The sequence below is a fragment of the Metopolophium dirhodum genome, chromosome 3, assembly GCF_019925205.1.
Source record: "Metopolophium dirhodum isolate CAU chromosome 3, ASM1992520v1, whole genome shotgun sequence".
Taxonomy (NCBI): Eukaryota; Metazoa; Arthropoda; class Insecta; order Hemiptera; family Aphididae; genus Metopolophium; species Metopolophium dirhodum.
This window is the reverse complement of record NC_083562.1, coordinates 18,894,552-18,922,538: the sequence shown is the minus strand read 5'-3', so window position 1 is coordinate 18,922,538 and position 27,987 is coordinate 18,894,552. Positions and strand designations below refer to the sequence as shown.

The 27,987-nt window shown below is 28.0% G+C and overlaps 1 protein-coding gene across 1 annotated transcript; it reads left to right on the top strand.

The window, feature by feature from the left end:
* Positions 1-48: 48 nt before the first annotated feature.
* On the top strand, positions 49-27,919 carry LOC132940833 (disintegrin and metalloproteinase domain-containing protein 9). The gene is made up of 18 exons (XM_061008618.1): positions 49-499; positions 14,439-14,548; positions 19,693-19,775; positions 19,854-19,929; positions 19,989-20,071; positions 20,138-20,253; positions 20,308-20,351; positions 20,459-20,623; positions 20,697-20,866; positions 20,938-21,153; positions 21,214-21,312; positions 21,417-21,576; positions 21,661-21,801; positions 22,897-23,069; positions 23,144-23,345; positions 23,421-23,616; positions 23,683-23,824; positions 25,520-27,919. Exons 1-18 carry the CDS (start codon positions 391-393, stop codon positions 26,973-26,975), a joined length of 3,741 nt encoding a protein of 1,246 aa, XP_060864601.1. The 5' UTR covers positions 49-390; the 3' UTR covers positions 26,976-27,919.
* Positions 27,920-27,987: the final 68 nt, after the last annotated feature.

Here is a 27,987-nt window from a genome sequence, read left to right as displayed (position 1 = left end):
GTTGTTGATAAGTGGGAGTAATAGTGATAATAGAAGTCCTCTTATGTCAGAATCAGAACTCAAAAGGAAGTGGAAATGGTAAAAAATAAAATCGTGATAGTTTTTTTTTTTTTTTAATAACGTTTAGTTAATTATCGCTCGCTCATCTGTTCCGTCCGCTCATGTGTAGGGTTCGGCACGTCGCACGTGAAAACATAATAGAATTCTATTATAATATTTTAACAGTTTAATATTTATTAATATCAACATTTTCATTTTCAACGGTTATTGTTCGACTACTGTGTTAACTGTTAAGTATTACACCGTTTTATGTTGATAGTATCAACATATCCAAACTCATCATTTTTTACTACACTGGTGTAAAATTTAACAACGTACTGAGCTTGATGAATGTTCATCGGCGATATGCTCACCACGAAAGATCATCATTGTATACTGCTTATTGTCAAAGTGCTAGTTATCATATTCTTAACATTAGCCCATATTCAATGTGTTTGCTGTGAGTACTTTAAAACATATATTAATTGTATCCATCATGAGATATCTTATAAGATCTAGGTATAATAGGTATACTAAATGGTAGGTAATTTATTGAGTTGTAATTAATTTTTCTTTTTATTTCGATTTTATGATATTGTAAGTCATAATCAAACTTGATTTAGGTGCCCAAATAATCCCATTAAATAGTGTTTGTTATTACTATTTTAAATTAGACCATATTATTAATTGAATGAATCATTTTACATTTAACAAATATATCATAAGATTTTCTGATTACATAAAATATTATAATGTAGGTACTTGTTATTATGTTATTTTTAGCATATTATCTTAAATCTGATGGTAAAGATATATCATGTAGATGTATTTAACAAGATGTACAGTCTACTGAATTGAGTGCATAGTTAAATTTATCATTTTATTCAAAGGGGGATAATTTTTTATGGTTAGTCAGTGTATAATATTTTTTTTTTTGAATTAAAATGTTGAAGATATAATTTACTAATGTGTTATTTAAGTTCAGAAATTACTGCCATTAGTAGGTATTATTGGCATATTGCCATTGAAAGCTAAATACATGTGTGCTATAGACTATATTCATCTTAGTGATTTTTTTTTATTGTTGACTCCGTTTAAACAATAGTTTTATGCATAATATCTATGTTCTAATAATATTTGCTGTTTTTAACTGGTAAACCTGAGTCTTTTACTTTTTTTATTCAAACTTCCAACTGTGGTATTCTGAGACAATTTAATCGAGTATACATTTTTATATTATAATAGGTTTCTAAAATTTTAGATTATATTTTTTTTCTAATAGCATTCATCCCTGAATTATTATTGCTATGAAGATCACATTAGGTGATAGGCAATTATTAGGATGGGAGGGGGGAGGAATACATGGAGATGTTAAGCCTCCTAGGAGACTTTTAAGCCTCCCTAAAAGTCTAGTCTGTGTACAACACTTATAATATTTATAGATTTGTAAGGTTATAACATTAAATTAAACTTATTATTATCTATTAGGTACCTATCTATTTTTTATATATTTACTTAATTTACATTTATATAGCCGAGTATACAGCTTTACATTTGGGGACAGCATTTAGGCAGTAAGTTGAAGGTTAAAGCCTACTTTATTTTAATAATGGGTAAAAATGACACCATTCTTTATCTGTGAGGGTACCTAACTAAAAAAAAAGTTTTATAAGTACAATCTTAGAAAAGAAACTCATTAGTTTATATAGAGGTTTCTATTAACTAGGTATTAGATAATGCATTACAATGTATTGTAGTACTTAATAATCAACTGGCAGCAATTTTTTTTTACCAGCCCCCAAGCAGGTGGTGGCTTTTAAATAATTTTCGGGAATATTTTAGATTGAAATGTAGGTACTTGATAAATGGTGAGACCTAACCTATCTATATATTATTATTTATACACCATATTGTATAATTATTGTTGTCTACTTGTATGCATATAAATATTTATTTTTTTTGCTAATTATTGTAATAAAATGATGTTAACCATGTCCTATATGTCATATGATAAAATTGAGGCTATAATTGTCTTCTTTGAACCTAGCATATTATATTATATACATAACAGACATTTGTGTTTTCAATCGATGCTCCCTACATAATCTAGGTGTAGTCCTTGAGGAATCCCAAGAGAGGGGGATGCAAAATTATTTTGCACATACATCATTTTTCTCATCTCACTTTTTTCCCATTAATAGGTATATCGTACACGTAAAGTAACATATGTTGTACTGTATTTATTTTTATATTTGACTTTATACCTTTTTATAATATAATTTGTGTTTATAATACCTAGGTAATTGTTTTATGTTTTGATGACTATGATGACTACCTAATAAAGTTAAAACGTATTTACACATATTAGTTATACAGTTCAATCCCTACAGATAATAGATTGATAGTTTTTAAAAATAATAAGTGATGAGTAGATATAAATGCATGGGTGGACTGGGCCGGCAGGGTACCGGAAACTTTCCCGGTAGGCAGCTGCTCAAAAATAATTTGTTATTATTATATATTTACAATAAAATCGGGTATAAATATAAATTATAAATATATTTTTATTTAGCATTTTTTTAAAACTTGACTAAAAAAAAAAACATACAAAACAACAATTGCTAATAACAGTAAAAGTTTTTCATTTTAAAATATTAAATATCATCTGATTAACCAGTGCTATAATGAAAAACAAAACATAAATAATATACCTACCTATCTAAATTTTATTTTATATTCATTTAAAATGGCTTTTAATTTTACTGAGAATTTTATTAAGCTATTAATATTAATTGGTTTTAAATCATATTTTTTAAGGCATTTTTCTTGTTTTTTATTGCATTTAAATCCACACTCTACTTATAAGTTATAATTTACTTAATCTGGCGTTTATTATACCAATCGATTAATATATCCATGTCTAGCCAGCGAGTAATTATTATAATATTAGGTACCTAATATATAATCTAATATATTGTATTTACACAATCAAAAATATAATATTAATAAATTGTACATAATATTAAAATATAATATTATTCATGGGTTAATAGGCTGATAACTATAAGTACAGTTTCGTACAGCCAATATAACGTTTTTAACTAATAAAAGTGAATTTATTTTATTGTAGTGTGTTGTTTGTGATTTTGTAATATTTACTTCACTATTGGTTGTTTAAAATGGAAACTAAAAGAAAGGGTGGCACTGAGAAAATTAGAGAAAAAGAAAAAGGAAACTCTTAGAAAAATCAAGTTAGAACAGTTAAAAGATTGACCTATATTTTTCATCCGTTATGACTCAATTATAGAGTAGGTAACACATAATAAAAAAATACATTATACTCTGTGCTTGGGAGTTAGGATAATTAATTACTAAACACATTAAATCTTAAGTTGTTTCCTGAATAAATTGAAGATGAGTAGAGGAATAGAGGATGCAACCCTGATTTGTTAAAACATTGGTACCATATTTAAGTTTTTACATTTTGTAATGACGAAATAGCAAGGGTTGGTCAAAATATAGATTTCCCGGGCCCAATAGATGCCTCAGTTCGCCCTTGTATAAATGTATGTAAAAAAATCAACATATTTTAATAGCTATTAGGTACTTATAATATTTTATTACACCTTAATGATTGATACATATAACCTACCACCTCTGTGTTTAAAACAAAATTTTCTATTATACTCAAACTCTATAAAACTGTGATATTTTCCCTCTATATTTAAATACTATATATACCTATAATGTTACCTACTAGAAAAAATGACAAAAGTCATTGATGGCAATTTCTAATAAAAGAAGACAATGGTAATACAATTAAACATCTAATACCATTATTTATAGTATAATATTATTTAGGTTAACTAGATAAATCATAATGTCATTGTGTATTACCTTGGTATTTTTTTTATGTGTCGGTTGTTCACTGTTCAGTTTTTAAGCATTTGTTGTTACATAGTTAACTACAATGAGTTCTGAAACTTAGATTTACATAATCCAGTAGATAAACCAAAAGCACATCTATAAGTTGTACACTGTGCTTACAGTGACATATCTTAAAACTATGTGATCTAGAAATGCTCTTATAAGCTGTTGCTTTCCGTAAGAATCATTTCTCCTTTCTCTTGTGTTTAGCTTTGTAGTTACAGCCATTTCAAGATCAAGATGTTTCTGCTTGCTGCATGAGTTGATTTCTGTCTCGGTAACTGGGATAACTTATGTTTCAAAAATACTATTTCTGTACCTATACCCCATCTATTTCCCCACTGCCGTTAGACCTCCACTAATGTTAGTGCAATATTTGTTTTCTCTCTCAGACCCACACGCAAAACAGAAAAAACTTTTGAGTAATCTTAGAGTAGAAACTAGGGTTCAACATATCGGTTTTATATTTTAGTATTAAATATTTGACTTTATATCTATTCGACTTAACAAAATGTTTTCGTAAATTTAAATGGATATTAAATTGTTTTGAGATAATATTTAGATAAATCGATATGTTATTGTCATACCCTCAAAAATATTAATGTCTATAATTTTTGCAATGAGTAATTTTACTCTAAGATATATTATGTCACTCTTAAAAAATAAAAATGTAAGTGGATTTAGGCTAAACTTTTTTTTTAATTCTTGTATTAAAAACTGATAAGGGACTAGTATTAATTTTCAAGCTTTACGTATAAATTTTAAGCCATAAAATAATTTACAAATTAATGAACCAAAATATTTTGAAATTTATTTCATAATATTGTCTATTAAATTCTTATATATAAATATTCTGTAAAATGTCAAGTCTCTTCTGTTATTTATTTTTAGGTTATAACAAAAAAACAAAATTAGTTTTGCGTAAAATTCACGTTTTGCCTTCATTTTAGATTCTGAGCGAAGCGATGAATGTATTGATTTTACAATGATGTGTATTTTTTTTTTTTTTTTTGTGTCTCATCACAGGACAGTAAAAGTGCTTGGATTTTCTTCAACAGTAACTTTTCTGATAGGAAAGTGAATCTTGTTGGTACTTTGGGGGTCAAAAGTAAAAATTTCCCAGTAGTTTTCAAAAGCGACGTGAAAAACAAAAGAAAAATTAAGGAAAAACGGGAGTTTTTACGCAAAATCTGTTTTCGAGAAAATCGATTTTGGTTTTTGGTGTAACTCTAAAACAAATGATCGTAGGGACATGACATTTTGACTGAATGTTTATATTAGCATTTTCTATACACCATTATATTTTGAAAATATTTTGACTCTTTTTGAGCTGTTTACGGACATTGTCAGTTTTCAATTTTTTTAGTTTTTTTTTTTTATAAATATCAATTAAATTTTATTCTTTTGAATAAAAAAGCTTGAAAATTTAATAAAAGGCTCCTAGGTTATTGTTTTAAAGGCAGATGAAAAAAATTAAAAATCCTTAGTCACAGTTCAAATTTTAACAAAATACTGAAAAATCACGAAATCATTAAATTCTAAAATTTAACTGCGAATAAAAAATTGTAATTTAAGTAATAATGGCAATGTTTCAAGGTCTTACAATTATCATTTTCTAGAATTACAACATACCAAAAATCATTTGAGAAGAAATTGTTATTTACAAAAATCTAAATTATAGGTTACGTTTAAATGTTTTATGTATTTGAAAAGAAAGTTTGAATTCGTTTCGATCTTACTATTATATTTTTACTAGTTTGACATAATATATTATATTATTATGTATACGCTTATATATTTAATGGCATAACTGTGGCCTGTTAATCAATTCATATCCGCCGTGTTTATTATTTTTTTATCGTTTATTATTATATTTTAAATACATATTTTTATTCATTACAATAACAAATAAAGATAAATTAATTACATTTCCTTTGAGCATTAAATTCCTAATCGTTCTCTGCACGTGTTGTCGTGTTATAAAGGATTATAATATTTGCGTCCGTGACGATCTATTTTCAAAGAAAAGAAAATTCACACTTATAAAGGGTTGCAATGTAATACGAGCTTGATAATACGAAAACCACATCTATAATAGACATCCCGCATAACATCGGATATAATATGATATTAAAAAAAAAATAATATGTACACGGTACACCTACCTATATATCTAACATAATAATATTATAAGTATAGTTTAAAATTATAGCGCATACTCAACACATAATTTCTTTAATCTAAAAATTATAGTTTGTGTAAGCTGAACTATGAGTTATGACACTGTGCTGTAGCATTATGACTTATGTTTTAACAGTGAACGTTAAGTAGTTAACTATTTTTGATTCTTAGTTAAGGTCTGAATGTGTGAATACGTTTTCAAATTAGTGACATTTATGGCAGCCCTATAAGTTGTAACCACTTGTATTTTAGATAACATCCTAATTGATTCCTGGTATTGAGTGAAAAATCTAATGCCAATATTTTAAGGAAATATGATAGATTTGTATATTAATAGGGATAATTTTTTATAGAATAATTTGTGGAATTATCGTTATAATTAGGTATTTATAATGTAGTTTACTATTTCATGTATTTAGGGAATAAAAATAAATTACCTTACCAGAAAAGTAATAAAATATAAACTAAACATTGACAGAGTTTTTTTTTACTTTAGTTCCCAATACAATGTATTGAATACATCCACAAGTTCAAAATAAATTAAAATGTGCCTTACAATTATTATTCCAAGATCTGACATCCCTGCAATCTGCATAATATCATCATTCGTATTAGATTATTTAAATTTCCATACTATCGTATCTATTATGTTCTGTATACTGTATAGTATCTAATGCTTGCGGTGAACTTCAGTATGAGTAAGTACTGCACGACGCACGTGTTTCGTTTATATGCATAAAATAATAGAGTATATGATTAAAATTGTGTGAACAACAATTTAATTTTTTTTTACATTCCCGGAAATAGAAAAAAAAATCTTAAAAACTGTTTCTACTACAGTGTTTCTCACCGCTTAAGTTAGGTACTAGTCCAACACATGGGTATTTTTCATTCTTTTTTTTAATTCAAAGTTTTTATTTCGTTATTATTTTCTAATGTTGTATTTTTGGTCGCGGCACATAATCGTTATGTATCATGTATTTTTTTTTGTAAATTAATCAAAATATTGTTGAACTATTAATTATATATATTGTAGGTATACCTTTATGTTTAACTTTAATATATATAGATCTACATGAAATTCTTATTTTTAAAGCCCTTAACATTTTTGTATCGTTATATTAACTATATTATGTCGTACTAATATAAGTGATCGTGTGATACCCTCTACTCTCTAGACTCTAGAGAAGTGTTGACCAAGGAATAAAAACTAAAAAATAGGAAGAGTGCAAGACTGCAGGTTTTGGTCGGCAATTAGATGACAAATATACCAAACAGACTAAAATTTGTAATACCTCTTGTATAAATGAGCGGAGTAGAATGGAATAGTCACCCCGCAAAACGTTTGTCCACTTTTCCACTCATCTAAACTTTAAATACTTACAACTAATTACTGCTCAAAATTGTATTTTTATGTACCTATTGAAATTATCAAAAAAATATTATACTTTGGTAAATGAATTTTAAAATGTATGTCTCATTCAAACAATAAGTTTAAAGAAACGACATAATGTTTCAAAAAGTAGTAAGGAATATATTTGTTTTTAAAATAAATTGTTATGTAATGACTTAAAATAATAAAAATAAAAAACTTCCAAAAACGTTACAACTTTTCGAAAAAAATTGTGTAATTATACCTATACCTATAATATTACCTATATGATAAGTTTATAAATAATACGCAATTATACTCTTGTAGTTGAGTGTTTCTATATAGATAACAACAACATTTATCACAACAAACTACACAAATGTTTAAAAAAAGTATACTAACAGACCTTGTTTAAAAAATATTTTTATTGTTTATTTTCATCCTCCAAAAAAGTTCTTTATACAATTTTTGTTTTGGCAACATTGTGTTTTATCACAAATATCTTGCTAATTCTAGTGCCGAGAAAAATAAGACCAAGAAATATTAAATACGTGATTAATTTTGAGAGTACCTAGACCGAAGACCCTTAAACACAATGTTTACAGTTCAGTGTAAGGCAACATTTATTTATAGTAACTCTTGTAGCAATAATTTATATGGCTTGTTTATGAAACGTTTTTACAAGTTATTCTAAATGGTCTTCATTGCTAAATAATAATAAGATCCAGTAAACAATTTACGATCTAGTATTGTAACTTAAGCAAATTTTTGTATCTATAAAAGAAAAATTTACCTGTCGTTTTTTCGGCCAAATGGAATAAATATGCATTTAATAATATGTACACAATATTTTTAGAGTATAGTGATAGTATTAAAAAAAATAACAATACTAGGTACTAGCTATTCAAAGACAAAACCGGAAACCGAATCACGTAATTACCCGGTCTTGAGTCATATGAGTCATAATAATGAATAATATCAATGATGATTTTCATTCTTCAGAACACTTTATTATTTTTATATTTATAAGTAGGTACCATTCAAGTTTAGATAAAGAAAAATGTAATAATTTGTTAGGATCTACCATTTGTGATTTACCTACAAGGCTACAATAATATAAAATCAATTTAAGGTGTCTGGTTTACATCCAACAAAGTGGAATTTTAGTTATTAATTTTTTTAATTTAGTCAATAAAAAATACATATTTATTATTTTTGGCACGCTGTTTAGTCCAAGTCAAGCTCTCAATTACAAGATTTTTTTGAAATAAATTAATTCTATTTGTAATTATAAAATAAGTCTTTATTGGCTAACTATAGAATTTTTATTTATAACTTATAGATTATGTGTTTTTTAAGTCCGAACTGTTGATGTAAATGCTCATACCTTCTCTCGGGACTTCTACTATTGTATTTCGCATTTATTCATTGTATATGAATACAGAATATACATTTTTCTATTTTAATGTAAAAAAAAGTAATCCTTAATGTATGCATTTCATTCAATTGGTAATTTCATTGTTCCGTCCTGTGCAGGATGTATGTATTGAATATATCATTCGAATACTAACTAAGTACTATATTTATACCTACGCCATATGCAATTTATTTAATTTAGACTCGTATGCTTCGCTGTGTCATTGGAATATTCGATCATTGTGGGGGCTAACATGTCATCATCATTTCTGTTAATTAAAACTGCTATACCTAGCTATACTTGATAAACATTTACTTTTATTTGTATCGAACACCAACGATTATGAACAAGTGATAATTGTAATTTGAAGGAAAGTAAAATTATTAAGAATAATAGGTAGTCCAATATATAGATTAATGTTGTATAGGTACATGTTTAAATATATCAATTAATTAGTTCAACTTTATTTCTGCAAAGCATTTAAATATAATTAGTAATTATTGAGTGGAAACGAGGTATGCAAGATATGCAACTAATAAAAAATGTACAATGGGTAGATTATTACTCGAGTAACTACCTATTGTAATTGATAGGTTTTTACTACATTTTACTTTTAAATTATGTATAATAGGTATACACAATACACTATACACTATATAGGTACATTTAAAATTAATGAACCATTTTATTAAGTATTTTTATTATTATTGGGAAGACTTTTTATGGAAATATTCGTAAAAAATAAACTTGCTTAAACAAAGATATATTTATGATTATGTTCCTATACAATTTTTATTTTATAAAACATAAATCTAAATGTTACGAGGACGTCACGCCACTCTTACATTAGTTATCTCGTCCTATAAGTGCCTAAAAAATTTACTTCCAAGAGTTTACGTTTATCTTCGTCGTTTTTAATATTAGACTGAATTGTGACTTACTATCAAACCTAAAGATAATATCGTTCGTGGTTTGTTAGAGTTTTTTTCGATATTTTAATTTTAAAGCGAGTTATGATCATTTTTAAATTTTAATATTTATTACACTTACCTATAACTTATTTCTAAATTAAAATATCGAAAAGCTTTGAACAAACCACAGACAATGTTGTTACCTTTAGGTTTGATGTAATAGATTAATTCACTAAAATTAATGAAACTAAACTTGAACTGCTAAACGTAAATTTGATATGTTACGCACTTACTTAAAAGATGGAATCAACAAATTGGGTCAGATGTCATCTTAAAAGATCCTAATTTCAATCATTATTCAGAAACGTATTTTTAATTAAACACCATATCATATATTCACAATATTATATTATTTATTGTTATAGTAAATTACAAAACAATTGATTGATTTAAAAACTACAAATGTACCGACAACCTACCTACTTGATATTTTATTGAACCTTGAATAAAATCTTTATTTCAGCTGGGTTATGTTTATGTTTCTATAAGAAATACTTATAGTTTTTTTCAATATGATCCGTATGCTCTTAAATTAATATCATAATTGGTGAAATAGTACGTCTCTATATAATATATCATATCTATTGTTAATAAAATAAAGTTTTTCTATTCAATATATAATTGACGTTTGAAATATTTACCGGAATCACTGTTGGATGGAAGATTTTATAATATATAGCTCGTAGAATATTTATGATTGAAAAACCGCCACATCCGCCTAACCATATGTCTTCGTCTAACACGTACAACATGGTAAAATATATAGTAGGTAGTAGAACAAATTTTGCGTTGTTACCTTTAATATTGGAGTAAATTGACCTATTATCGGATTTAAAGGTGAGGAAAATGAGTTATGAGCATTTCTTATATTTTGCTTTGTTATAAGTACCTTCTTATAACTCTTTAAAATTAAACCCTACGAGATGCCAAAATTGGTTCTACTGAATACAAATTTGTTATATTATGTTGATACATTGACATGTACGTTTGTAAGACGGAGACGACATACGAGTCGCTAAATTGAAGAGTTCATACTAACAGTAACATACATTTTTTTGGAAAATTTTTTTTTGATATTTTCTGTACCTAATCAAAAAGAAAAACAATTTTCATGAATTTAATTAGAATGTTTAATATCCAGACAGGATACAGATATTTTATTTTTATTCTTTGGCACTCGCTTCACTTAGCTCACCTAAGCATATTATATTGTATAACACAATTATTTTAAAGAATACTACCTAATACAACTGAGTGGTTTATAATATATAAAAACGGTTGTTTACATTTCTTCAGAATGTTTCGTCGGTAATTGGTAGTATTTTCTCGTATGCATTTGGAAAATACCAAGGATACAAGAAACTACCTCTTCTAAGTACTATCTAAAATAGTTTCCTGATCTCAGACATTATTGTATGCGTAATACATTCCTCACTTTGCTTAGAAACTAAAATTGTATTGTTGAATATGCAGTTATCTAAAATTCTTATTTAAATTTAACTGATAATATGCAATTTTCACCATAATTATTAATTGGTTATTAATAATTAAAGCGAATTATTAAAAACTATAAAGAATCAGCATTGAATTTTAAAAAATATTTATAGTTAATTGTTATAAAATGAAATTAGTTATTCTTGAAAATACACTTTTATCTACTAAAAAAGAGCGTCACTATATATTTTTAGGTCTAAAGTGAAAATCGGAACTTTGAAGAATATTGTTTCTATAATTGTATGTGATTTTAATTGTGGTTGTTCGACGTTACGACTTTCCCATCATAATGAAAACCACCCACCTATGAAAACCGTTTTGATTATTTTATTTGAATTTATAAGTTAATACCTAAAGAGTGGATTTTTTAGGTTTTTACATATATTGATATATTTATTGACTTTATGTGGCTCAGCGAGGGTCAACAATGTAGACGTCTTATCTATCATATAGATTTTGTAATAAAAATGTATTGTTATTATTATTATTTTGGAGATTATACAGCTTATATATTTTATATTTAAGATATACATCGTTCATCAAAAATCACATTCGTTCAATTTTCGAGTTGTAATTATTTCGTCTCAGAAAGAAATGTTTTTAATGAAAAAATTTAAAAATTATAGAAATTGTCCAATAATTTAAATAATTTATCAAAGAAAATAATTTTATTTTTAAATTTTTATTTTATTTCAAATTATTTTCATTTTAAACATACCTATTATTACATTTACATATTATCATAATGCAATTTTAGAGGATGATAAATCTAAATATTATAAATTTATAATTTATACATAATAATATAATATACTATTACACATATTATATGTTTCTTATTGCGACGAAAAACGCGGCGTATAACGTCCGTCGTGAATAGCTGCTCCGATATAAACCAATGCATTTTTAATTCGACGGAAAACGCTGCGGAATACGCCGTGAATAGCCCTGGCCTAAGTTGTGTTTAATGATGTGAACTCATAAGAAAATTGCTTTCGTTTTTATGTTAGATAATGGTTTATTTAATTTTATGTTTTTTCACTTTTATTATAGATTTAAGTGGCATTTTTTATTTGTTCCCCTTTTTTTAATTCATTTGATTTCATTGAATTTCGAAATAATCTGCAAGATCATTTTTACGTAAATGTTTATTGAACTCCTTTGGCTATTATATTTTTTTTTTATCGCGATGACCTTATATCAAATTTCATAACTGGCGTGGTCAACGGAGTAGCTCTAATTTTTTTTTAAATAACCTAATAATATTTTGTTGAGAATAATTTAAACTATTCTATGACTCAGCGCTATTGATGATTCAAACCTTGTTATATATGATATAATTAATTAAAATATAAGATTGAAAAAAATGTCACTCCTAGAATTTAAACTAAAGCTTATATATAATGTGTATTGGGGAATGCAAAGCAATGCAATTTTCAGCAATTTTTGATTCCATTCTCCATTACATTTTTCCAAGAGTATATTTTGTCTCAAAGTAGAATATACGCCGGGCGACGACCTGTGTCAGTCCGTTAGGGCGCATCTCCCACATAACGGCAGGGTAATCAGGTTGGATTGGCACTTTTTACATTGTATATATTTATTGTGACCACATGTGTAACTAGAGCCTGTAAATAATACGAAAACAAAAACCTATTTGAATTTATTATTAAGTTTATTTTGAATCCTTTGACAGCTGCCAGTGGGTTTTGCGTTACGCTCTCCCATACATGCGTCATAAAAGCCTAAAATCGAAACAATTTCACAGAAAAATTCAGTAAATTAGTCAACTTTGGATCCTTCTAGCCACATTTTGAATTTATTATTCTTAAGAAAAACTTTAAACTCTCGCTTGTAATTTAGAAAAAATCTTGAACTTTTAGAAATTCCAATGGATAAACAATACAGTTTTAAAATTTGACTCTAAGAATTCAAAATCTAAACTTTATTATAAATTTAAATATGTTTTCAAAATTTTTATCGGAGTAAAACTCAAGTAAGTAATTGGAACTTGGAACGCGTATATAGGTCTATTTTTTTTCCCATAAAATGGTAGTGTGGAATCCCCTTGAATTTTTTTAAATTCTTAGTGCAGTTTAGTGCTTTTAGTGCATTTACACTAAATTCTGGGCTTGTTAAATTTCATTCAAAGATTTTTACTTAAAAATGTAACTTTGTAATGTGCTAGGTATATCAATTATATCGAATATAATTAAATGTACATTTTTGAACGAACCGTACGACGTAAAATTGAAATTATTTAGAGTGTCAACGGAAAATGAAATGAGAATAATTCTTACATATCATCGGTCCATGTAGGTATTGTAGGTAGTGACCAGTGGAAGGGGGCAAAAGTGGGCAGAATCAATGAATTATATTTGAAACACTTAAGTTTTTCATCTATTTGTCGTGAATCAAAACTAAATGACAAAACATATCAGATGTCAAAGTTAATATTGCTTGCTCTTTTCAAGACGGTCCCAGATTTCAAATAAATCGTACATTATATGAATTAATTTATTAGTTAAAAATACTAAAATTATATAAAAATAATATATAAATAATAATCATAGACGATTTAAAATTAATGTAAATATAATTGTTCAAATGTGAAAAATATTAAAAATATATATTTAAATACTATAATATTTTTCATCCTTCCCTTTTATTAAAGAGGTGACTCAGCCTCACCTCTTTAACTTACCTTAACTCCCTTACTTGCCTTACGCAGTGGCCATAACTGGAATGAGAGTCTATTTGAATAAATAGAATAATAATAGAATATAATACCTAAGAGAAGAACGTTAGTAATTTGTCTTAGTTCAATATTTTGAAATGGTTGTATTCTATTGGTGTTGGTCATTTTAACAATGGTTATAGTTTGATGCCATAATTTAGATTCAATGTTAGGTTATAGTTTTTATATCTGTTATTTTTAAAACTAAAATGTAAAAAATAGGAAATTTCTATTACCTACTATAGGTTTATAATTTATATAACTGTAATTTTGTAATTTTGTAAACTTTGTAATTTTCAGGTGGACTAACTGACCAAATTGATAATCAATTCAATAACTATGCATTTATTGAACCGAAATTATTTAATGCAAGGCATAAAAGAGAGATTCAATCAACCAAAATAAATCCGGTTAGTTATTATTTTATTATATTAGTTTATTTTAAATTCTATGAGAATAATAATACTAATATTAATACTCCTTATTGTTTCGGGTAATTTTTAATAACTGTAATCAATAACAAATTTATCAATACCATTATTTCAAAGTTATTTAAACAAGGTAAGACATGTTAAAATAATATATTATTCAAATTATTTTAAACGTGACATTTATGTTACTGGGTTTCCGATATTTTAAATATCATAAATCATAATGAATAGGTCAATCACATGGATTATGTTATAACTGATAATTCCAACAGTACAATAATGACTGGTTGAAGTGAATGCACATTTTAAATCCGTGATAATTATTATTGTATATTGCCTGATAACATACATATATATATATTTGACTGAACATTATACAATTATTAAAAGTCTGTCCAGTATTAAACTACCTATTTAATATTTATCCAGGTAGACAATGTTTGATAGAAGACTGGTAAGTGTAGGAGAAATATTTATAAAAAATGAGCTACAAATAATATTATACACAAATGTCCCTTCATCATATGGGAAAGTCTCAAATTTCAAAAGTTGTCTAATTATCCCGACGAATACTCTAAGGACGCCTAAATATCAGGTATTCTGAACATTCCGTTCATTAGAAGTTTTGTAAAATAAAAATGTATCCAAACGTAGCATGCTACTTGATATTTTCTTCTTCGTCGCATGGATAAAACATTGAATCATATAAGTACCTATAAAGTATAAAGGTTTTTTTTAAACTATGATTAAAAAAAGTGGTATCGTAACGTAATTATATTAATCAGGGACATTTGCTAGGGGGAACCTTATGAAAAATTAAATTACGAAAATAAATTGTATCAAAATATTTTTTCACATCATTTGCATAGAAGGCGATTTTACAAATTTAAAAATTATTAACATATTTCTATTATGTATTCCTGGAACGTGAAACGTATATTATCAATTATGAACAATTTATTGACTGATAAGAAGAGTTGAATGGACGTTTGAACCATGCTATAGTTGTGAAACATGACTATTTTTCTGAATTGCACGATCATTTGTTAAGAAATCAAGTATCAGTAAAAAAATAAACACTCATCTGAAAAATATTTACCAAAAATGACATCAATTGTGTTAAGATGCTGAAGTTTTTAGTATTGATAATATTATTATTATTTTGTATATCTTTTTTATTACTTATTAGTTATTAGTTCTGTCTCATGTTATATTAATATTTTGAAACAAATGTGTTATTATTTATTAGTGAAGGAAAAATGCTTCCATAATCTTAACTATATCTGTTACGTATAGTATTTGATATTTTGATGTTTTGATTACATCCGGAGGATTATGCATTGGTGCAGCAGATGATTCATAATTTAATAGTATTATGTTGCACCTGCAAACTTTTCTTGGCCTGTACGCAGGTTGATCAGCAAAACAAAAATATTTACTTATTAATTACAATATCTACAACCTTGTATCTACATATACATATATTATATATGATGTAGGTACATATACCTAAAAAATAATAATACTATAAATACTAATAATAATATATCATATTAAAAGGAAAATTTCGAACCAATTGTAGTAAACCATAGTTTACCTGTTTCTGTTAGATTAGGTAGGTATACTTATTAATTTTAAAATACAGGCTCAAAATATACCGAGTATAATTAATTAGTTACTCCTTTTACGTGATGACTTATCTGTGAATTTTGGTCCTCAATGCCGATTTGCGGCGACGAATGGTCGTTGGAGTCTGGAGATTACAACACTAAAAATAAATTAAAAAAATCAATCCAATTTTACCATTAGATTGCTTATGTGACTTTAGTGCGATAGGTAGCTTAATTATAAGTTATAACAGGCATCTGTAAGGACGGGCCTTATTACCACCTTGGATACTAATATTCAATAATATCGTTACAAATATTTATCTCGTACCTATACGGATATGATAAATCAAAATATTTGCAGGTGATAACACAGCCTCTTAATTTATTATGTTGCATCTACGATTAGAGTTCGGGGGGACGCCAATTATTATATTATCTAAACATTATTAGTTACCTATCTATCTGTATGATTTTAAGGTAGGGTTTCCGGTGTTTTGCAATATTGCGTCTTACACTCTTACCTAACCTTTTTGTTTCTCCTAAGAAACTCTTAAATGAGACCCATAAATTGTTGAGTTATAATATTTTATTTTATCAATTACAATAAATGATAAGTAAAAAACTTATGCCCGTATTCATAGTCGATGCTTAAGAATAAGTATTACTATTGCTTAAGCTATAATTATGAGTTATGACTCAAATGAGATTCACAAACGAGACTTTGTCTTAAGAAAATAAAAAAGTATTTCTTAAATTAAGGTTGGTCGAGACCTATTACTTAAGTTGTTATCAACATTTTTTTATTTTTTAAATTATCAAAATTAGTTTAAGCAATACTTATTCTTAAGCATCGACTATGAACACGACCCTTATTGTTGAATCAACATCAAATATTGATTAAAATATTAAGTATAAGTTTGTCGGTAACCCATACTAAACTCCATGTTTTCTTAATTGAATGTAAGGATATACTATATGTCTATATGCATGAATACATGACAATTATAATATTTCACCAGTTTTACATTAAAAAAATGTGAACATCTCATTTCCAGTACATCCTGGGTACAATTATCATCTTTTTAACTGGTTTGTTAATCTCCTTATTTAAACTTTAAAGGCACAATGAATAAACATTAAATACTTAGGTACTGCCTTCATACAGTTGAACATATGCCGTTAATTTTCATAAACACAAACTAGCATTAGCAATTTATTTGTTCTTTAATTACAAAATGGATACAACTTACATTTTAAATAACTTGACAATTCAAGTAATATAAATTATTATGTACCTTAAAAACTAAGTATTAAATAAAATAGTAATTTAAAATTCAAATGCAAAATAATATGGATTTTATGTAACACAAAATATCGTATAACATGCTATAGTCGGTATGCACCAAATATGCTGTAAAATATTCTCGTAAAAACCACAATTTAAAAAATGTATGAATTAGGTATTAAATAAATATAATACAAGTTATAGAAATGTCATCCATTAATTTTGTTTTATATAATTATAATTTCCGAAAAATTTTTAGCGAATCCAGAAAAAATATGATATAAGATAATAATTGAGTTGGTAGAATTGAAATTTATGTTTTTTGATTTCTACTGAATTGACAGGTTTTATTAAGATCTGTGTTTAAGTTTTTATTTTCTTTAAATTGTATGTTAAGTTTTTATTTAAATTACAATATAATGCATGATCCCGTAAAAAACTAGTGATCTTAAAATTGTAAAACATTCTCTAAAAATTGTAAATAACTCTTTAAGAAGTCGTAATTTTAATCACACTTGCATGAAACATATTTTGTACTTAGCTGACGATAGGTATAGACATATCATATATAGTATGATCGACCAGTTGAAATACGAACCAAGTCCTAGTTATCAGTAAACCGTATAATTCCTACTGTAGTACCGTATAGCTTACCTTGAGGCTTGATGAATCTTCTTTGTTATTGCATCGTCTAACTGTATAAGATCTTCCAATCTTCGTACATGCACACCAAGGACGCCTCTGAAGTCTGAATACATTGTCACTAATTCATCAGCTACAGAAAATAGTTGTCCGCCCGTGCGCGTCATTATAGACGAACAACGTTCTCTTTTGAAAGTGTAATATTTCTTTCTAAACATCATATAAAACTTGTATAAAACTGTCTAATTCATTCTCAATCGACAATAACATAGTGCAATTAAATATACTTAGGTAAAATAATACTCGGTGTGTATACAGTATGTCCCAGAAGTCCCGTATCTTCCTTAGTATCTCCGCGGAAAATCAATATATTTAAATGCAGTTTTTTCACAGTAATAAGTATGGAAATTCTGATTGAAAAGCATAATATTCGATTTTTTTTTCAAAAATTCAAAAATTATCAAAAAAATTTTGTTCATCGTATTTTTTAACAGTTCAAAAAAAAATTAAAAAAATATTAAAATATAATGAAAATTGCCCAAGTTAGAACTAATTATTATTTTAAATTTATAAAATATGAGCGTTCCAATTTCTGATTAAAGCATGTGAATCGTATTTTGCTAATGCCGTATGCATAGGTAATAAAACTATTATTCTTAAAAATTCAAAATAATAATTAGCTCTAACTTGGGCAATTTTCATTAAATTTTAATATTTTTTTTGAACTGTTTTAAGAAATACGATCAACAAATTGGCTATCTGGAAATTTGAAAAATTTATTTGCCGATAAATTTTTTATAATTTTTGAGTTTTTGAAAAAAAAATCGAATATTATGCTATTCAATTGATTTTCCGAGTTACTAAGGGTGATACGGGACTTCTGGGACATACTGTATACTATGTGACTTCCCCCTTCTGTCAATCAAAAAATCTTACCAAATTTACATATTGTTTAACATATAAATACAAATTGTAAATATATACATTTTTGTTCAATAAAAAAAAAAAAGGTAAAATAATATTTTAATAAATAGTGGTTTTTTAAAAATGTTGTATCCATTTTTAAATGAATATAATCAATTCATATAGTTATTTTATATATTTTAGTATTCTAAATATTTCCCTAAATGTGGTCATAAAATTAAAAAAACACGGACATTTTTAATAATTTAAAAATTAGCCTTGCTTAAACACTAAAAGTCTAATTGGATTTTTTCTTTCAAAGCTCATATTATTGAGGTTGTAACAATCAATCACTATTGTTTAATATGTTTGAATAATTAATACTAAATATCAATTCTTTAACTTTATGATACAAATCATTTTGACTCAATGGAAGTTATATTATGTCATTATATAACTCATGTAACGTGTTAGAGGTTAAATATAGATTAATATCTTCAATGTTAATCTGTAATTAATTCGTTTTTGTTCTGCATTATGATTATATAGGTAGGTGAAAACTACAACAATTGTTATCCATGATATAGTTTGACAAGATGTTTACAATTTTAATTTTGACTTTTATTTTGCTCAAGAAAATTGTTATTTTTATATTTTTGTTTTATTATATTTTTTTGTACTAGAATGGCCTGGAGCATGCCCATGGTATTACCTTAATATTTGTCGACAAACGACAAGAATATATTATTGATCTCAGCCTCAATAGGTGAGTTAAAAATATTATTTAATCACCAATAATAATAATATAAAACTAATTTATTTTGTAACTTTTTACTATCTTCAGAGGACTAATTCCAGTAAATTATTTTGAAAAACATCAGAAAGATGGAGCTCGTGTAATAAATAGACCAAAAGCTAACGTAAATTTATATTTTTATTATATCATAACAATTTAGTTAATTTATAATTAAATTAATAGGAACTTGAATTTTGCAATTATAATGGTAAAATTCGTGATTTTCCAAATTCCTGGGCAGCAATTTCTACATGTGATGGCATAAGGTTATTATAATAACTACTTATGAAGTAATAGAATGATTAAATAATTACTGACTATTATTTTTATAGAGGAATGTTTTTTGATGGGATTTCATACCATTATATTGAAAATGTTGAACGGGAATCAGGTGATAAGTACCATATTTTGTACAAACATGAAGATCTTAATACTAATCATACCTGTGGTAAGTGATTGTAAAATAATTTTTTGAATTTTAAGCATAACGTTTTATTTTCAGGATTTCCTAGTGCACCTGAATTTACAACTAATGAAATCAAACGCGTAAGTAGATTTATTTTAGCAATTATAACATACTATGATATATTGTCATATTGATATTAGTTATGTATAATACAATATGTATCATTGCACCTATATAACTTTTGTAGAATAAAAGAAACACGAGGTCTTTAAAGGGACCATACAATGAAAATGACAAATCTAGATTTATCGAATTGGTATTTGTTGTTGATCAAGAAGAGTATAAGTATTTTAACGGTGAACTGTCAAAAGTCTATCAGCATACTAAAGCTATAGCAAATATAATAAATTCAGTAAGTTATATCTGTCTTTTAATATTATAATTTATATCGTTGTATGTAATGTTATTGTTATTTTTTTTTTCAGCTTTATATACCACTAAACATATTCATTACGCTTGTTGGAGTGGTTGTGTGGACCGAATATAATGAAATTACATTAGAGTCAAATGGTGACACTACATTGACTAATTTCTTAACCTATCGTCGTGAACATCTTGTCAAAGATCATCCTAATGATAATGCTCAATTATTAACGTACATATTACTCTTTGAAAATCATTAAAATTATATAATTTGTTTTTTTAATTTTGATTTTTTTCTTTCAGAAAAGTCCAATTTGAGAATGGTGTTGTTGGTAAAGCCTTAAAAGGACCTATATGTACTTATGAATTTAGTGGTGGTGTAAACAGCGACCATAGTCTTGTACAAGGTTTGGTAGCGACAACTATAGCACATGAAATAGGTCACAACTTGGGTATGGAACATGATCAAAGTGACTGTGATTGCCCTGCTGATCGATGTATTATGGCGGCTTCTTCAGGGTAAAATTATGGTTAAACTTATATTTTTCTAAGTGTATTTAATTTTAAATTTTTGTTCAGAGCAAAGAGTCCAACCCACTGGAGTTCTTGTAGTATGGAATATTTAGCACTAGCGTTTGAGCATGGAATGGACTACTGTTTGAGAAATAAACCTGTTAGGTAAAGTTTACAAAACATAATTGTTAATTTATTTTCCACATTTTCTTTTAAATAACATATATCTCATAAATATATTTACTCAGATTTTATGTTTCTATTGCTAGATTATTTGAAAGTCCAGAGTGTGGTAATAGTTTTGTAGAAGATGGAGAACAATGTGATTGTGGGACAAAAGATATGTGCAGCAATCCTTGTTGCAATCCAGAAACATGTATGTTTTATGAAAACGCCACTTGTGCTACAGGACAATGTTGTGATTTAAATGTAAAATATATATATTATTAATTTATATTTTTATTTTTAATATATATTCAATATGCTATACTTAAAAATAAATACATTTTTTAGACTTGCCATTTTAAGTTTGCCGGTGTGGAATGTAGATCGGCTCCACATGAATGTGATTTACCTGAGTACTGTACTGGAGATTCAGAGTATTGCCCTGATAATGTGTTCAAATTTGATGGAACCACTTGTGAAAAAAATCAGGTTAGCTTAAAATGTACTGTATTTTAATTTTTAAAGGTAACTAATCATTTTTCTTAAAGTCAAGTACTTATTAAAAATTATATGTTATAAAATATCTTAGATAATCATGTTGTTAAAAACAATATAGATACCTTGCAGTGGCTCAAATAGGAAAAATGTTTAGGGGAAGCTCAAGCCCTAAGACATTTTTTATAAATTATAAAATATATTATATTATTATTTTTTGAGGAGGCTTTGAGTGATTTTGGAGGAGGGCTAAGCCCCTCAAGCCTCTCCCTATTTGCATGAATAAATTACATTTATTTAAATTAAAACATATTAAATTAAATATTAATTACATAAAAAATTGTGGATGTCGCTCTGTTGAACAGTAGGTTACAAGTGGGTCACTAATCACTGTATAATGGATGGTATTAAATTTAAATTCAATGATATACAATGACAGTTTATCAGTATGAATATTTTATATTATATTTATACTGTTATTACTTATTAGTTATTATTAATTCGGTAGCCGAAAAGTTCATATCATTGTAATAATATATTAAGAGCCTTCTATTAAATTTTCAATCGTTTTTACCCAACAAATAAAATTTTATTGACATTCATAGAAAAAAAAACTAAAAAAATTGTAAACTGAAAATTTCTGTATATAGTTCAAAACAAATCAAAATATTTTGAAAATGTTGTCATGCATAAAAAATGCTAATATAAAAAACCAGTGAAAATTGTCTACAGTCATTTGTATTATTATACCAAAAACCAAAATTGATTTTACGTAAAAATTCTCGTTTTTCCTTAATTTGTATGTTGTTTTTCCTGGTGCTTTTAAAAACCATTGGGAATTTTATATTTTAACCTCTCAAATGCACCAACTAGATTCACTTTCCCATTAAACAATATACTGTTGAAAAAAAATCAAAACAGACACAAAAAAAAACAATCGCACATCATTGTAAAATCAATATATTCTGTTCCGCTCAGAATCTAAAATATAAAAATGCTTAAATGCTTTTTATTATTTAGAAGTACCTATTCTAACCTATTTACAAACGCTCATCAATATTGTACTTTATAATTTTATTTCTGTTATAGGCATTTTGCTTTAATGGATCTTGTCGTACGCATGCAGATCAATGTCATTTATTATGGGGCCCTACTGGAGAATCATCGGCGAATGAGTGTTACCAAATGAATCTTAAGGGATCACCACAAGGTAACTGTGGTTACAATCGCCTGAACAAGTCTTATGTAAAATGTACCCAGGAGTAGGTTAATTTTACTTACTGATAATTTATTAAGATAATATTTTATTTTTATTTTATGTATTTCTTCAATTTAGAAATGTAAACTGTGGCATGTTGCAATGTAAGCACAAGAATGAACGTTTAGAATTTGGTATGGAGACTGTATCCACTGTATCGCATACATTCATTAACAACCGTGGATTAATGATACCTTGTAGAACGGCTATTGTGGACTTGGGTCTAAGTGATGTTGATCCTGGTTTAACACCGGATGGTGCATATTGTGGTGAAAATAAGGTTTGTATTATCATAATATGAACTATGACAATTATTTTTAATCGTATAGACTTTTTTATTGTTTTAAATTTTAAGATGTGTGTGAAACAAAAATGTGTAGCAGTGAAGGATTTCAGAGCACAAAATAATTTTTGTGAAAATGATTGCAATGGCAATGGAGTGTGTAACAGCAAAGGCAATTGTCACTGTAAAACTGGTTATGCCTCACCATACTGTGATCATCCTGGTCCTGGCGGGAGTGAAGATTCTGGACCAGCATCCAGTCCAAACAGTACTTATTTGATGTTTATAATTGTATTGTATTCATGTATTATATTTATATGTATTTTAATTTTAGCATTCAAAGGATTCATGACTGGAATGTATGTTCTAACATTTGGGGCCATTCCACTCTTGTTAGCTGTTTTGTTATTCGCCTATTGTTCCAAGAATCATCGATCACCATCTGACTGGAATAAAGCTAACCGCAAAAAGCTATCGTATGTATCTAAATGTTTGCCATTTATCGAGCGTTTGCAACATTTGGTCATTGATGATGGTGATGGTGATGGTGATAGTATTGCTTGCACTACTACTACAACTAGACCGCTGCCTAGTATAAACACTGTGTCATCCTTAGTTATGCAATACAACAATGAAATTTACTCAAAACCATCTAAGACTAGTAGTTTTTATAATAATACATCGGAGCCAATTTTAGAAAATGCTTTTATCAACAATGCATGTTCTGTAGCACCGCCAAATTACATTGATGTCGTGAAGTCTCGTCTAAGTAAAAGTGATATTACTATTACAAATCTCATATCTACAACTAATCCTCAAGTGAATAGTTATTTGCAAGATGGTGTATGGGGAAATTCAAAATAATTTTCTTTTATAGAGTAAATTACAATTATTTTTTTTTTTTTTTGCGTATGACACTGTCTTAGAGTAGCCCCTAAGGCCTAGTTAGGACGCCTATTTAGCAGAATTTCTAATTGGGCACCAGTTTCTGCCATGTCCAGTTGGGGGATGCAGTCTTGCTTTTCTAAACAGTTGCCTGCTTAGAGAGCGATGCCAACCGTGGCCAGGATTCAAACCAGCAACGATGTGCGTTAGCACCGACGACATAGTCTGCTCGGTCACTCCCGTCCCCATTATAATTAATATTATAGTTTATGACAACTGTAAAGTTGTTATAACGTATTATTTATATTAGCACTTAAGTCTCGGAGATCCCCCCATTGGGTAATTTAACACGTCTAGTAATCCTCCACCTTTATTTTCAATAATAATTAATGAGTAGGGTTAAAATTTTTATGCATTTACATGTTTTTTTTCTAATTTAAATAATTAAAATACAAATTCTAAATTGAATATATTATTAATATTTAATACTATTTTTTTATATATATATTTTGATCAAAACCATGGTATAACATTTTAGTATGTATTATAATATCAATATGACATATTAAAAGAATATTTTAAAATTTAAACATTATGTGTCAACATGTAATTACTAATTAAATTCTTATTTTTGTGTACAAAATATATACCTATAAAATATTAAAATATATAATTGCATTTAAAATTGATAAATTCAACTGACAATCCTAATAAACCAATAATAAAATTTAAATTTAAATTAGATCTAAGCTAAATTAAAAAAATCTCAAACTTCAAAAATGTTGCATTTTTTAATATTCAGTACATTAAAATAAATAAATTAATACATTATGTATTATTGTTTATTATTAGTATTCTCATTACAATTATTATTTCTTTCTGTTAAATGTTTTGTAAATAATTAATATTTAAATTTTATAAATTATATTTACGTTTAAATTTATTTAATTTAAAATTGTTACAATAGCAAATTAATTCTTGCATAACATATAATGCACTTAGGATGCTCATGCCTTGGATGTGGGTGTGTATTTTTATAGTGAATTTTGCTTTTCCTAACTACTAGTACTAAATGCACTTGTATTGTTTTATGTGTTGCTTTTTGTTATGTTTCAAACTGATTAATATTATTGTTTGTGTATGACTTTGTATTATATAATATTATAATGTACATTACTTGGTTTATGAGACATTAATATTATCTTATGTACATTTTATTGATCTGAACTTTCGCTATTGGTCTTTCACTTGCCGGTGTTAAATATTTTCAAATTTTCTTTTAACAGCAATGATTCAGAAGTCGGTAACAAACCTAATGGTACTGTATCACCTTCGAGTACATTATTGATAGACAATCAAAAACCACCGACACTTCATGCAGATCTGGTAGGTAATTACAAAGGATTTAGCATCAAACCGTTGGTGCTCAACGAACAGCCAGTTGTCTCTCGGACCCCAATCAGACCGGCGCCTTCTGCACCTGCTGTAGTTGCCGTGTTGAACGAAAGAGGCGGTAGGCTGCAGATAAGTCAACCAGTGTTGGACGCGACAACTTCGTCTACCGTGCACAAGTTGGTGTCGGTACCATCGAAACCGGCGCCACCCGTACCGACCGCCGCCAGACCTGCATCGTTGATGGCGGTAGACAACAAAAATAGTGGTGGTAGCGGAGGGGGAGGGTACCCAACACTGCGCAGGATAACGTCATTTATGAAAAATCAAAAGACCGACGAAAAAAAACACACGATTCCTCGTGCCAACTCCAAGTTTGACAAGGAAGAGTTGAAAAAACTGGAAATATCACACCCAATCCTCCAGAAGGAGATAAACGTACCATCGGAACCGTTGCCACTGGAGGCGGACCAACACAAAGCTGTCGTGCTCAGGGCGCAAAGTCTGCGCATCGCCAACAACGGCAATCACAGGCAGCGTGTACCGAACTTCGGGTCGATGAAGTGCAAGCGGCCCACCAGCGTTGCCGCCACAACGACGGCTGCAGCGTCTGTCGTCTCCTGTTCAAGGCCCACTTCGCCACCGCCGCCCCGACCGCCGGCTTCGGAGCCGATCCAGGTCCAAGTCGACTATCAGATACCGCGATCACTTGTGACCGACTGCAGCCGCGATGGCGACCTACCCGAAAATTTCAGTTGCGAAGAGCCGCTTTCGGAAAACATCTATTCGGTGATCGACGAGCGCCCCGCGGTGGACGTGGACGAGGACGATTCCTGCGCGTACAAAGTGCCCAGGTCGTTGGAGAGTTCATTGCTGGGCGAGATCGTATCGGCGATACAAGAACGCAATCATGAGTCCATTTACACGAGTAAACCAGCCGTCGATCAGCCACCGCAGCAACAGACTTACGAAAACTATAAGTCATCGCCTGCCGGTTCGACCACCAGTTCTGGGTACATGCGCCCCGTGGACGTCAAGTCGCGGGCTGCCTCGTACGATCAGCCGGACTTGGTAAAGAACTGTGATGAAAACCGTTCGTTAAACCCTTCGCCGGACGTGCTAGAAGCCAAAAAGCAACCTACAGCCGACAAACCAACCGTACTGTTTCCGAAACCGGTTGTCGGTGTGGCCAGCAAGTTGGCTACGGTGGGTCTGAAAAAAAAACTTTCGGACGGTAGTCGATACCCTTCAAAAGGCGTGGCCAACATTCAGAAGAGATTTGAAAGCCACGGAAATGTACTGAAAAACCCTCCGGTATCGACCAAACCAACTATCACCGGCAACAGGTAATGTTAGCCGATAAATACTGTATAAGGATGTTTTATTATTATTTTTTTTTTTTTTTGGGGGGGGGGGGGGTGGACGAAAGACTGCTGTCATGACACCCGCATTTTTTATATACAATTTTTTACATACACAATGGTGCTTATATTTATCATTTTTATTTTGGAGTTAGTTATTTCTCGTGTGTAAATATTTTGGTGTACATAGAGTATTGTTTTATTTCTTTGAACAAAATGACTTATAAAAAAAAAAAAAACTTAATGTGATAAACTTTTACTCAAAATTAAATTTATTTGTGTTCAAAAGTGTTAGTTCCTTTACAGAAAATATTGCAAGTTTCAATTTCTCGGATGAATATCCTATATAACCTATCATAATATTATTTTCATTTTTATGTATAGAAATAATTAATCAAACCTTTCTGGTGCATTATTTACCTATGGCTTTATGGCTTATAACTCCATTCATAATTTTTATTTATTTCTCTATATTTTATTTTACTAGTCATTATGTTTAATACTTTTAATGTGAAGTTTATATATATATTATTCTATATGTGTTTTGTGTTCATGTATTATACATTTTTTTCATCTCCATGCTTTTTATAAGCTTTATTATACCAGCTAATGCTCTACGTATATACAAATATAATGATTACATATTTTGCTAATTGCTAAACAGTGTAATTTTTTTTTTATTATTGTTAAATTTCACGCTTTTGGATTTAGTTGTATTTTTTTTCGCAAATATTTACTTCAAGGGAAAAATAAATAAAAGACACTAATGTTATTGACGCCAAAGGCTCATGTTCCTCATAGTCTATTATTATATTATTATATAATTATTTTATTTATTATTATTTATTGTATTTGTATATAATATTGTACCTACTTGTATTTTATATTATTTTTCATTTTTATTCGAGAATAAAATTAAAATTTTATACTAAATTATTGTTATTAGTATTGGTTTTTCATCCTGAATTTGAGATAAATTTAAAAATGTAAATAAAAGAAGC